The sequence below is a fragment of the Diadema setosum genome, chromosome 7, assembly GCF_964275005.1.
Source record: "Diadema setosum chromosome 7, eeDiaSeto1, whole genome shotgun sequence".
NCBI classification, from domain to species: domain Eukaryota; kingdom Metazoa; phylum Echinodermata; class Echinoidea; order Diadematoida; family Diadematidae; genus Diadema; species Diadema setosum.
The window spans coordinates 34,769,195-34,783,384 of record NC_092691.1 but is presented as its reverse complement, the minus strand read 5'-3'; the positions used below and the strand labels follow the sequence as shown (position 1 = coordinate 34,783,384).

General features: G+C 39.8%; 1 protein-coding gene across 1 annotated transcript in view; it reads right to left on the bottom strand.

Moving 5' to 3' along the window:
* The window catches only part of LOC140231303 (thrombospondin type-1 domain-containing protein 4-like), a 246,080-nt gene that overhangs the window by 194,561 nt on the left and 37,329 nt on the right, over window positions 1-14,190 (bottom strand). Inside the window, exon 2 of the mRNA XM_072311455.1 lies at window positions 2,735-2,849. Coding sequence (XP_072167556.1) covers window positions 2,735-2,839 — 105 coding nt within the window. The 5' untranslated portion in view covers window positions 2,840-2,849. The remainder of the gene's footprint in view (window positions 1-2,734; window positions 2,850-14,190) is intronic.

Genomic DNA, 14,190 nt, shown 5'->3' with positions numbered 1-14,190 from the left:
TCATTTAGACTTTACCTTAAGTAGAGAGGTCAGGTTTTACATAGGATTGCAACCAAACAAAACAAAACCAATACACGTTTCAGCTTCTGCACATAAAGGCAAGCTTATCAATTTGCCCCGAAACTGATGCAGTCAGAATTTTCTTTAATATATTCAGATGGAAAGCATTGCTGTCAGAGAGAGAGTATATCTCACTCGTAACACGTTAGAAGTCAGTTATGTATATATCATAAAGTTTTTTTAATACAAAAGTTCTTGACACTTGTTTGACAAAAAACGGCTCATTCAAAGTAAAGTCGCTCTAAACACTAAACAGTTGAGATAACAAAGCTTGCTTAATCAGCGCTGTCAACTTTCGGTCACGTTTCCTCTCGTTTTTCTTTCTTTTCGTTTTATGTAACGTGATACATCTATGCTCCAGAAGAAAGACGGAAAGATAGAAACGGAATAAGTATTCTTATGAACTCGTAATTCTTAATTATAGCCTGCAAGCCATTGTGCCAGTTTTCATCAGGAATTTCGGACGACAAAGGGGAATGCCTTCAGGATGGCTTTATGAAAGTGGGAAAAGAAATAGGTAATCTTGTTTCCAGCTATTTGCTAAAAGATCTAGCGAGGCTATAGCCGACAAAATTCTGCTTCGTCCTTCGCAAATCTGTCCTTTGTCATTTTTTTTTAAACATAGATCGCTTGTCCTTTATACAGAATATCGACCCAAAATAAAGAAAGCCGATTTGAAGCATGTCTGCTCGGAGCGTGTTCGCCATAAACGAAAACACGAGAATCCTTTTTGCAGCCACATGCTCATATTAACATGTCTGACAGGGAAAATCTCGATGTGACCCAGGAGTTACCCCCTTTTGAGTTCATGTTTATCCTTTCAGCAAACTCTCCCCATCGGCACTGATGTGTTATTAACGTGAGTTTTCCAGCGAATGTTTGTGAATGTGCCTCGCCATGTTCTGTTGTTAAAGGCGTCATGTCGATGTGGTGTTCACATCATTGCAGAGCAAAAACAACCGAGAAGGTTCTTCTCTATTGTTGAGCCATGAAATGAAGGAGTGGGAGCAAAGAAGAGAGGAAATGAATTAGGAAATCAATCGTCGATTACAAAACAACACTTCTCGTGCGTTCCACCTATGATTCCGCCTTCTCATGAACATAGAGTAGTCGACCAACTTTGAAACGGAATAACAAAACGCTGCACTGAATTACATTAACCCCTACGAACTGCGTTCTGCAATAAATTGGAAATGAGGTCACTATAAGTTGCACTATTAATGATTTATAATTAATATACAAATATAACTTTCCGCAAGGTGGTAACACGGGAACTGCCAATTAGAGCTAATAGCTATAAGCTCATGTTCCTCCTTAAACAATACTTGCAGTAATGAAGTAATCTTCGTGAGGAAATCAGAAAGATGCTTGGAAGGACTTCATGGCCGGCCTAGAACAAAAGAGAGGCAATCGTTGATGAAGGGTCAGTACGCTTGGAAGTCACCGCGAGCCAAAAGTGTATATGGCATTGCATGTCAGTGGTGGCGTTTATAGAACTATGAACTTGTATTCTCATTTATCGCGCGTGCAGCCTCTGGATTTGTAAAAGAAAAAGTTTGGGGTTCGAATCTTTCCCGGCGCGTTCATCAAGGGACAAGATGTTTTACCCCTCTTGGTGTATAACTGAGCATCTGGCAATCTTGGGGTAATGATAATGACAGGGTTATCTAGGAGAGCAGTGTTAACTCTGATGAGGGTAACCTGGGTCTTTATAGATTTTGATAATAACAAAATGAATTTTGCCACGTGCGTTCATCCGGTTACAAGATGTTTTGTATACCTTTTGGTGAATAAATAAACATCTGGTAATGTCAGTGTAATAGTAATGACAGGGTTATCTGGGAGAGCGGTGTAATTCTAGGTAGATAAGATTACGATTATAACGATAACATAACCATCAGTGTTTGAATCAGGGAGAACTTGCCCACCTCCCTGGATGAATGAAATAGGTTCGGTTTTGTGTTAAGTTTTCAGTGGAATGGAGGCAGACGACGATCTATTGTCTTTCCAGTCGAGATCAGCGTATTTCACGGTCTACGCCAACAGAGACGAGCTATAGTGATCGAGCTGGTCCCCGAGACCACCTCGACACAACTCACAACTCAGTCGTAGCTGGCAGTGACCACGAATACTATGAACGTGCGAGATGAACTTGAAAAATGCTGCGAGGCAAACACTACAGACGCGTTACTCGTAATATTTGACAAAAGTTTGGAATTCTACCGTTTGGTGAGCATCATTCAGTCGTGGAGCTGCAATAGTTCTATGATTCAGTTTACACAAACCTGTTTGGAGCTTCAAAAGAACTCTTGTATTTTCTTCTTTAGATAATGAAAAAAGGAATGATAAATGGAAATGAAAAAAAAAACAGCAACAAACAATAGCGATAACTATATAAAACTGTAGTAACATTGGAAAACAACCAATCCACACATAAAAATCCCAAGCTATCCCCCCCCCCAAAAAAAAAGACAAAGAACAGCACAAAAATGCTTCCTTTAAAGTTTCAGGGGAACATATATTAAGCATAACGATTGAAAATGAAAAATCATTCTGTCGCCATCCAAATGTTCAAGCCCACGCACGGATTTGTAATCCAAGGTACGCGGTGATGGTCACATCATCCACATTCAGAGGGGACTAACTTTCGATTCGATGTATCTATAGTACTCACCCTGAGTCTTCTGAATGCCGCAGAATTTTGTTGTGATGACGTTACAATGACGAGATAGAATAGAGTCGCTGCAAAAAGCACTGTCCCTTCCGAGCAACGAGCCATCTTTGTGTGTCTGTGGAGTGGAACAGAAGCAACAGGTGAAAAGGGGTACACTGAAACGTAACCATGGTAACCGCACATTGGACACTGTGGGAGCAGGAGGCAGGTGGAAGAGACACTTAATCCTATCTGCCTGGTGATGAAGAGGGTAACGGTAGAATGTTGTGCGAAAGCGGAACGAAACCAGTGATGTTATAATGTAGGTCTGAAAGGTTCGGAAACGTACCGTAGAGCTTGAGCAACGCTGAATAAAATGATACTCTTTAATGCGAGGAATAATCCCAGACTTAGAAGTGATTTGCTCCAATTTTAAAAAAACAAATCATGGTATTATTCGCTCTAACCCTTGACGCCGTTTTCTGAGACTGATGTGGAGCCGTATACCCGAACGCGAATCAGAAAAATCCGAAAATTATATAGACGAATAGCTACGCGACATAACTCATCTCAACTTCTCAAACAGGGATACAAAATATTAGTAATCCCAAAGAATATCGGGGACTTTCAGTGGCTCTCTCTCTCTCCCTCTATCGTTCGCTCCTTTCTCTCTTTTTCTCAACCTCAGCGGCGCTGTTTATGAAGTACAGTCAACTCCAGAATGTTTTGGCCATCCTTCCTCGGTGTTTTTGCGCAGGAAGCAAGGGAATCATTAAATCAAGAACTCATACGACCATGCACTTACTTCAAAAGTTTTGCCGTCTGTTTGTCAGGTTGAAGCTCGTTCCGCCGCCACCACTTCTAGACATTTTTATCCATAGATTAACCTGACACAAATGTATTTTCATAAGTCATGCAGGGCGGTTATCTCAAGCATTTTTGCTTCTGTAACAGCCTCTGCGAAAGGTTTTATTTACCGATGTTACTTGATTACAAGAGACAGTACAGTAATTGTGATGAAAAGTAACGATGTGTTAATCTTCAAAAGTTGCTTAGAAAATAAAAAGAACCATTGACATATGTACATGTGGTGATACTTTCATGTATGCCTTTGAGTTTGACTGTACTACCAAGGAGGTACCAGGCGAGCCTGCCTGTACTACCAAGGAGGCACTAGGCGAGCCTAGCTCCTTGGTACTACATTATGCACTTCGTTTATCTATCACGCATTTACGTTATGTATTTTGTTCTTTATGACCACTAATTGTATTCACTTTTGACTTTTGCACCATGAAAAAGTTGCAGAAATAGAATGAACTGAACTGAAGAAAAAAAAATGGTGGTGGTGGTGGGCTGGTTTGGGAGATACATCTATTCTGTTGGGAACACTGTCAAGGGATACGGAGAAGAAGACTTTGGATTTTTATACAAAATGTCCTGTTCTCCTTTTGTTACTCTGGGGAAGAGCGTGTATTCCGATCATCTCTCTTTGCAAATTTTACCAGGCATTGAACCGCGTACGTAGAATGGAACACAGGCCAACTTCCTCGAAAATCGCAATTATGACTTATATGTTCTATGTAAATCAATTTTTGTGCTTTTTCTTCCGGTAGGACTTCGCCGGAAATATTAAATTCAATGATAGCTTTCTCATATTTCCATCCGACAAAAGTGTACAAAATAACACAAAGCATACATTGCACACATCACAATATTGTGTTTACCATTCATCAGAAATACGTTTAGTATAATTTGCATCATTAAAGGTAATACACAATTCACAGAAATAAAGTGAGTAAAAAGAAGAGAAACGATGTATACTTTGCAAGGTTGACAGAAAAGTGTATTTACACTCGTATACCTCTAAGTAAAAGACGCTAATCGTTATAATCCTCACGAGAAATTAATAAGGAACAGAGCCTGTGTGATTGTCATCCTCTCCCTCACAAAAGACAAATGGATTCATAAAACACTCTTAAGATTATGATATCTTTAGCAGAAGGGGTTTCAGAAGACTTGTTTCAATACGAGTATCTGACAAGGGTGTCAACGAATACACTTGCACGAAGTTAGAGAGGATTCGTGATGTATACTATAGTTAGACTACGGTATTTGGTTTTGTATCGATTCCTAGCTATATTGGTTGGAAAGGGAAAGCCGTCACTGTATGCCTGGAAATCGTAATCAACAATAATGACCTAGCTAAAATGTCCCAGGTCCCCCCTTTTCACCGGATACTTTAGTTGATTTTATTTAATTTTTAAATTGATTTATTCATTTGTTTATTCCATCTTGTTTTTATGGGGCGGGTTATGAGTGCATCACAACATAAACACCAAGTATGGCATCAGCTTCAGGACTGAGCCAAATTTTATTTATCAAGTGGCGTCTGTTGCTCGCATTGAAAACCACAGCACAAAGTTTGAAGAATGATTCAATATTTTCTCATTGAAGGCATCCGGATGTTGTCTGACAGCTCAATTAGATATCAAGAAAGGTTGACACTTTCCCCCTTATCTTAAAAAGTTGTAACCTTAATCTCGATAGAAATGGCTCTTCTTCAGGTTAATGTCATTATAGTTAATGCACTTACGCCACAACATTCTCGTAATATTGATTAGAAACGGAACAAGTAAAACTATTCCTTGAAAACTTCCGCTAACTAAAGTACAGATGTATTCATAAATGAACGTTACCCGTTCACTTCCCCGAAAATCACACAGATTTTCAAGGGGCTTAACCCTACCAGTGGAGTGTACAATAATGTTAAGTTACGCTCCTTCAACCAGCACTGCAAATATTGATGAAAATAGCTTCGATTCCACCTGTAAATCACCTATCAGGCCTTCAGTCGACACTTCTATATTCGTTGTACAGTATCTATAATATTTTGCGTTTTGCAACGTACTGAACCTTTAAAACAGTCGCACGAAGTAAACACACTTCCAAAGTCCTTCTGTTGACGCCTGTAAAGAGAAAGCGAGGTGAATCACTTTCACTAATTGAACAGCTAACCTTGCAAAGACATGATTGTTAAAATCCATGCCGTTTACCCGCTGACGGGAACAACAAGGCTGAAACTGCAAGACACGGATACGCATTGTTAATACAGACTGAGGAAATTAATCCGAATGTTTGCTCTCGCTCTTTTAATTGTAGGGGAAACAATTTGTTTATCGAAGTGAAACGGTGTGCCAACAATCTGCACGTGTATTAGTGCGTGTGTAAAACTGCGAACTCATATTTTACATCTACACGTATATTTATATGACTGTAGACTTCGTCTTTGATCGCATCCGTAAATGAACTCCCAAAGGCGACGATTCGCAAACAAAAACTGAAAAGATATCGTTCATAATCAACCCAGAGATTAAGAGATTCTTAACTTCAAACAACGAAATGGACTGACGTTTAAGATCATCAGCTGGAAAAGAAAAAAAAAAGTCAAACTTCGCCCCCAGTGTGATTAGTACATTATCATCATCAAGAAACAAACAAACAACAAAACTGATAAGACAAATGCCATGACTCCAAGCCATTTTATACACACTACTTATTTACTCTCCAGAATTTCTTTGTGACAAATCACTTTCTTCCTTTCTGTCAGGTGCAATTCCATACCCCATGCCATTGATAGAGCTCAGAGTGGTATAGGATTTATTTTGGTCCAGTTTGCAATATCTACCCGGCTGAATATGCAACATGAAATATCACAATGCATTGTATTTTCATGCTCAAAGATACATTCCTGTCAAGATACCAACTGCCATAAACAGATCACGTAGTAGAAAACATAAAAAAGTTGTTATCTGTTATTTGTGACAAGAATGTAATCAATAATGTTCTGATGGATGGCATCTTTCTTGGCATGAGAACGGAATGTCCTTTCTTGTTGGTGACAGCCATATATTATCTCCAAAGATACCATAAACTTCTCTGATACCTCCACCGATTATGACTGCAGAACTACGTGAAATTGAACGTTTCTTCCAACAGGCTCATTCAACTTGTCTGTGCTAAGACAGCAGTCATTATCACAATGAAGTCTGAACGTACCAGGTATTAATGGCATCCCTATAAAATTTAACTTAAAGCAGCTTTCTTTTCTTTGCTTTTCTCCCAAAACACAACTATCTCCAAAACCGCCGCCACCATGCCCTCCTTCTCCTCTTCCTTCCCATCTTTCCTTCTCCTTATCCTCCTCCTCTTCCTTCATGAGTTCACCTCTTCCTCCTCCTCCTCATCTTCCTCCACTCCTCTTCTTCTTCCTTCTCCTTTCCACTCCTTCTCTTCCACCTCTCCATTCCTCCTCCTCGTCCTCCTCCTCTTCATCTTCCTCCTCCTCTCCCTCTGCTCCACTCCTCCTCCTCCTCCTCCTCCTCCTTCTCCTCCTCCTCTTCCTCCCTCCTCCTTTTCCTCCTCATCTTCATGAGTTCACTTCCTGCTCCTCTTCTTCTGCTCCTCTCCTCCTCTTCCTCCTCCCCCTCCTCTTCCTCCTCTCCTCTTCCTCTTCTTCCTCTTCCTCCTCTTCACTCCTCCTCCTTCCCCTCCCTCCTCCTCCTCCGCCCAACTCCTCCTCTCCTCCTCCCCCTCCTCCTCTTCCTCCCCCTCCTCCTCTTCTTCCTCCTCTCCACTCCTCCACCTCCTCCTCCACCTCCTCCTCCTCTTCCTCCTCCTTTTCCTCTTCTTCACTCCTCCTCCTCCCCCTCCTCTTCCTCCTCCTCCTCCTCCCCTCATCTTCCTCCTCCTCCCCATCCCCCTGTCTATACTCTTTCTCCTCCTCCTCCTACTCTTCCTCCGCCCCACTCCTCCTCCTCCTCCTAGTCCTCGTCTTCCTCCTCCCCTCTTCCTCTTCCTCCTCTCCACTCCTTCTCCTCCTCCTCCTCCGCTCCACTCTTCTTCTCCTCCTCTTCCTCCGCTCATCTCCTCCTCCTCCTCGGCCTACTCTGCCTTGTCAATGACCACTCTCTCCCCCAACCCCTCCTCTTCCTTCACTGCTTTGTATGTAAAACCTATTACCTTAATATATAGCGAGTTCCCATTCCTGAATTACTAAGAGCATTGAATACACCTCCCTGCTAAGAGCGTCACTTCTCCAAGCTGGAGGCGATTAGAGGTGAGCGTAAAAAAAGGTAGATCTACATAGATGGGATTTATTATTCAAGGGAAATTGGATTTATACCATTTTAAAAATCGGTGTCATCGAACCGCATTTCCCCTTTTGCAAATGCCAGTATTGACAATAAGACTGTTCATGAGGTTTGAACATTGAATATATTTACAGCGGCTTCCGGTGAAACGCAAACGTGCGAAACGTCAACTTACAGAACGCGCCTGTTTGCTGATAACAGGGACGATTTCTGTTTACCAGAACCTGAACGCACCCCGTGTGTACACTCATTAAGTGAGGAATTTCGATTACTCTAAACTCCGTTTTGTTGAGAATCCAGTTACTAAAATATAAGGTCTTCTTTCTAACAGTATAGGCCTACAAAATATTTGGTTAACAGATTTCGAGTATGCTGAGTACCAGGGGGTAGGCATATTAAGACATATCAGAAGTACTTTCTTTTTTTCTGGGGCACGTATTTCGCTGTGTGCCTCGTAAGACATCTCTCTGATCTTTAATATTTTGAGCCACAAGACAGAAGTCCTATATGATTTTACAGGCTGATTCGATAACACATAAGGTTGTTCTCTTTTTGGAGGAGTATATAGTATAAAGAACAAACCCCTTATGAGCGGAGAATCTTATCCTACACGGGGATTGTCTTATATGTGACAAGAAATAAAAGAGAACAATCATTCATTTATCCGTTCGCTGTACACATTATCTACCTATACACCTAAATACCACTTCTTCAAATTAATTGAGAATATGTAATATTGCGACGTATGGTGTTCTATAAAGACTATCAATACATTAGAATCGTCCTTGAATAATCCAGAAGAAACGTTTGATATCAGTTTCTACGCCCCTTGAAGAAATTCATTTCCCAAATCAAAGTACAGTTAGTTCGATTGAGTTATGGCACTGATAATGTGTGTTTGTTTGTTTGTTTGTTTGTTTGTTTTTAAAATACACATCCGATTGGAAGCAAGCATAGTCATTATGAAAGTCTTGTAGTTTTGTGACGCCAATATAAGCAGGCAGAAAATAAGCTCATAAACGGCAAATGTTGCTTTCTTTATGATAATGCTGAAAGAGAAGTTAGAGATACGCCCACAAAACACAGTCACACGCCAAAAAAAAAAAAAGGCTCTAAAAGTTTTAACTTGTATTTTATTGTTTAATGAAATAACAATCATAGTACAGTACATAATTATCGATATGATACACATGCATCATCTATTTTATAACATCTGATGTATTTTTCATTGAGAAATATCACAACAAATTGAAATGAAATGAAATTATATCACACCCAAAAGAAAGATTAAAAACAACAAATGATTGAATCCACGTAAATTTAATATGCTCTACCTTGTATTTTTTTTTCTCTCCATACGATCAAGTAAATATGCAAATTCGATGCCATTCGATCACAAACCCGTGGTGAACCTTTAAATCCCTTGCAGACACTGTCTCGCTACGCACATAATTGAAGGGGAAACACACCGCTCATTTACCTTGTTTAAATGGTGCCGGTGGAATGTTGACATAGGAAATGTTGATTCCGATATCAAGGCTCATTGTCCCCTTCCGCGCATGAAATGTCAATGATGGAAGAGTATTTCGACAACTTATAGAACAAGTTCAGAACAAAGTGACAATCTTCTACGCCATTTTGACTTCATAGCTGCCTCCACCATGTTGCAGTATCTGGATATATCCCCGTATTCCGTTTGTTTGAGTGACTTATTTTTTTTCTTCTCCCACTTGTCCAAAGAATGTGCACAGCTGCGTTAATGTGTACGATTTCCGTTGTCCTTGTGAGGTCAACTATGAAACGGGTGAATTATTTCAAGGTGATTTTTGTCTCTCTTTTTTTTTTTCCTTCCTTAATGGCTACGCTTAGGGAATTTTGAGTCGTAACTCGGGAAGTAAATCGACTTCAGTGTGAATGTTTACACTGCTGACTTCGAACCTATCCAAGCGTTACACTTTGTATAGTATGAGACATTTCATGTGGATAGAGAGTGTGAAAAAAAATGTACGCGAACGGTTAGTATTTGCACAGTCAGAAAAAAAAAAAGAGAAAACGATAATCCTATTGCAGAGAATTGAATCTGAATAGCATTTCTCTATATTTCCTGACATTATTCCACAGTTGTCTCACTGAATATGTTGGGTGGGCAATGATAATTGTTATTTCACGCATTTAAACTCACGCGTCATTGAAGCCCCATGGCGAATATTGCATTCTCTACTGGCTTGTCGGCACCGTTTCTTTAAAAATACTTGTACGATTAGAAATAACAGACATTCAAATTGACAAACTAACTGACGACTCAGTGTTCCATCCATGGTGCAGATACTGATTATTCTCATTCAGTAAAAAGATATAAGAATGATGAACTGAGAAGGACACTGGGTGACTTTTATCCAATCTCAGTGGTAACGACACTTGATACGAATAAGAACTAAAAGAAAATTCCTTACACCATTAACCATCAGTCAACTATCCATCACCACCTCCAACATTAGCAAGTAATGGGCCAACAATAGTTCGGTTCTACCTTTTTATCGCTTTCTGAGCCAAAGGTTCTTACGCTATTACGCCTCAAAAAAAAAAAAAAAAAAAAAAAAATATATATATATATATATATATATATATATATATATATGTACATTGACATAACACCATGCACAGATGGGTATTGTTCTCCGCACAAGAATCGTGATTATATTCTCTGAAAATTTCCACAGCTTCAAGAATCGTCGCCAAGACAAGAGAGACAGTCCTGACTTGCCCTCTTAAAGCTTCTCCTTTTAGAGTCCCAATGTAATTGCCAATTCAAACGAAGTGCAAAGAAAAAAAAATACCAAAATACGCCTCATTTAGGAAATGAAAATGGCTCCTTACTGGTATGACAGATAAAAAGAAAGAAAGAAAGAACCTCAGGCAGACGGGCAGTACGAAAGAAAAGCACTGCCCCCTATTTTCATTGTCAATCAAAGTCAATATCACCGATTTACAATGTGTGAACCAATGAATGTTGTAAAAGGCTGTCATTGTCGGATTTGTAGAGGGTTGGGGAGGGATGGTTTCTAATGATCATACGGTTGATCCTGAGTTGACCTCGTAGCAAATGCTATACAGATTAAACATCGAACCGTGGACCTTATCGAACTGAACACCAAAATCAAATACTTCCACGGTGATAAATGATGAGTACCGCCTTCTCATTGGTCAATGAGGCGGTTAACGCGCGAAAAGCTTGTCTCTTCGGGGGCGCGTTGAAAAGAGCAAATGAGTCATTTTTCAGAAGATGCCCAGGTACTTGGCTCTTGCGAGCAACGTTCGATGCGCTCTCTTTCAAATTAGCAATGATGCGTGTAACTAGTCAATGTGTCACGCCTTCCTGTAGGATACGCTCATTTCATTCTCCATTATGAATTGTCCAGGTTCAGCCAGAATGACAAGAAAAATAATCATCCTCAAAGAGCAGAGTTTTGCCTTAAAGAATTTTATATTTTTCGTTTTGCTTATCATATTATGTATGTGTATGTGCATAAGTGTGCATGTATATGTGGGTAGATGTTGGTGTTAAGTTCCAAACGTAAGCTATATCGGAGCATTGTCGTATTTCTCCTCGTTTAAATTATCAACTATAATACTCGACTTCAATTAAAGCCGTTCTAAAATTACATTAGTACTGCACAACATGACTATAAAATGTGTGTGTGTGTGGGGGGGGGGGGGGAGGGATAGAAACCTATGATTAGTTGTTTCTCCGTGTTTCTCTTAAATCAACGATCAGTTCAATTTAATTTAGATAAATCTTTCATTTTTGACATACCCTATTCAGCAGCGAGTATATAGAAATAAATAGCTATTGCACATTGTAACATTGAACCGTAATAAATGATGAAAGTGAACAATACGTAATGTACGAAAATTGTATCAACAGATGTTGCACGCGTATATAGCACTAGGAAAGCTGTCTTTATAACTATTAAATATCTTGCCTTTTATCAATCATTTGGCTGTGACTCTTTTTTTTTTCAGCAGGATGTAGCGTAATTAATTGCCTCCATTGCTGTGGGACTAATCTTTCAAGTTCTGTACCAGTGATCTATCATACTTAAAAGGGTTAGGAAGGCAGTGCAGGTAACGTGTGAGCGGGATTAATCAGATATGAGAAAGACTCAATTAGATTATTTGATTTTGCAGCTATGTGCGTGGCTGGCCACGTTTCTCGCTCCTCTCATATACGTCTCTATAATTTCGATAAGGCATGCACTTACGTTGTTATCCTGACATTATATGAAAATAACTTTCCTTACTATTTTGGCAACGTTTGACACATAATTTTGTGCGGTATATTGCTAAACGTAAGAAGTGGAATATGAAACACGGATTAATAAGATTACAGTATTTGAAATAGAAGGGGGAGAAGACAACTCGTCGGGTTACTAAGCAACCGCACAACAATAATTTCATCCAATCACTTGCACTATTTCGAACTTGTGCTTTAATGATCCTGAAAATATCAACATTTTCTGATGGCATTTCGGAGACTGCTTATCGCGACAAAACATTAATGACTGAGGAGCCTTTAATCAGAACACTAATTATCAACTTAAACATCTTTCATGCTTCAAGTATACGACTGCGTGCGTTAGTTGTCGTAATTGTGTGTTATCAATATTTTAGTTTTTACGAAGAAAATACACGGGTCCAGGTCAGTGTACGTCTTTTAAGAGACGCATTCTAGTAGAAATGTCGTCATTGACGGCATCCGGCATCCGATTCTTATTCCCAGATGAAAGACAACTTTTGCAGCTACTTTTTTCCCCCATGATCATATTCCGTCGCAACTCTTCTTTGACGATCACAATGCTGCGACTTGATTAAAGGGAAGGTAAACCCAAAGAGCAATGTGGATTGAGTGAAAGCAGCAACATTAGTAGAACACATCAGTGAAAGTTTGAGAAAAATCGGACAATCGATGCAAAAGTTATGAATTTTTAAAGTTTTGGTGTTGGAACCGCTGGATGAGGAGACTACTAGAGGATATGACGTATGAGTGGACAACAATACAAAGAAAATATAAAGGATATTCAACAAAAATTCACTTTTCTAGAATTATGAAAGAGCAGTGGACCAACCGCTTTCAGAAAGCAGGGGGAATAATTGCTACCCTTAACGAATGTCAATATCAAGTTGATGGAATTTGTAATTTTCATGAAAAATGGATTTTTGTAGTATTTTCTTTATATTTTCTTGATATTGTAGTCCACTCATACGTCATAACCTCTAGTAGTCTCCTCATCCAGCGGTTCCAACACCAAAACTTTAAAAATTCATAACTTTTGCATCGATTGTCCGATTTTCTTCAAACTTTCACTGATGTGTTCTACTAATGTTGCTGCTTTCACTCAATCCACATTGTTATTGGGGTTTATCTTCCCTTTAACTCTTTCTCTCTCTCTCTCTCTCCATCCACTAAACAGTCAAACCTGTCTCAGCGGCCACCTGTCTATACCGGCCACCTGCTGTACGCTGCCACTGAAAAAATCCACTAGACTGGGAGAAAAGAGAAAAGCCGTGTTGAAGACCCTGTGTATAGCGGTCACTCGTCTTAAAGGTACTGTTTACCATTGGGACAAGTGATTTAAAAAATGTTCGAGTTATCTCATCTGATGCATAAATGTGTAGGCCAGTTGCATCACAAAGTACAAGTCATGTAATGTGCATGTCGCGATACACACAAAATATTGGATAACCTGCCTGTAACGGCCACGCTTTGGGTCTCCCTTGGCTGGCCGTTATAGACAAGTTTGACTGTATTTGACTAGAGTATGAACTTGTCTATTATCTAATAAGAGAAAGTTGAAAAACAAAACCCTCAGTAACTCTTTTCGTCACGGCATTACCAAAATTTTGAATATTTCCGCCTTAATAATGTTCGTCTGTTAAAAAAACGTAAAACCCATCATTTATTTCGAAATCATTACCATTTTTTTTTTGCGAGTGAAATGTTATCATGTCAATACGTACTCTTTACAGAAGCCACCATCTTTATACAATAACATGATACAGGGCCGGCGCACTGTTTTCAAAAGTGTGGGGGCCCACTTCCGGGTTTCATGAGCCAAGCAAAAAAAAAAAGGTCCTCAGCTCATCTCTACCCGTCCACTTCCGGGTCAAGTCCTCAGCTCATTCTCTCCCCTCCCATTGTAGTGCCTCTTACGTACTTCCGGGTTGAAAAAAGTGTGGGGGCCCAAAGTGATGACACCTTATGTATTCCTTTGTATGGTGCACAAAAAGTGTGGGGGCCCGAGCCCCCACGGCCCCCACGGCTGCGCC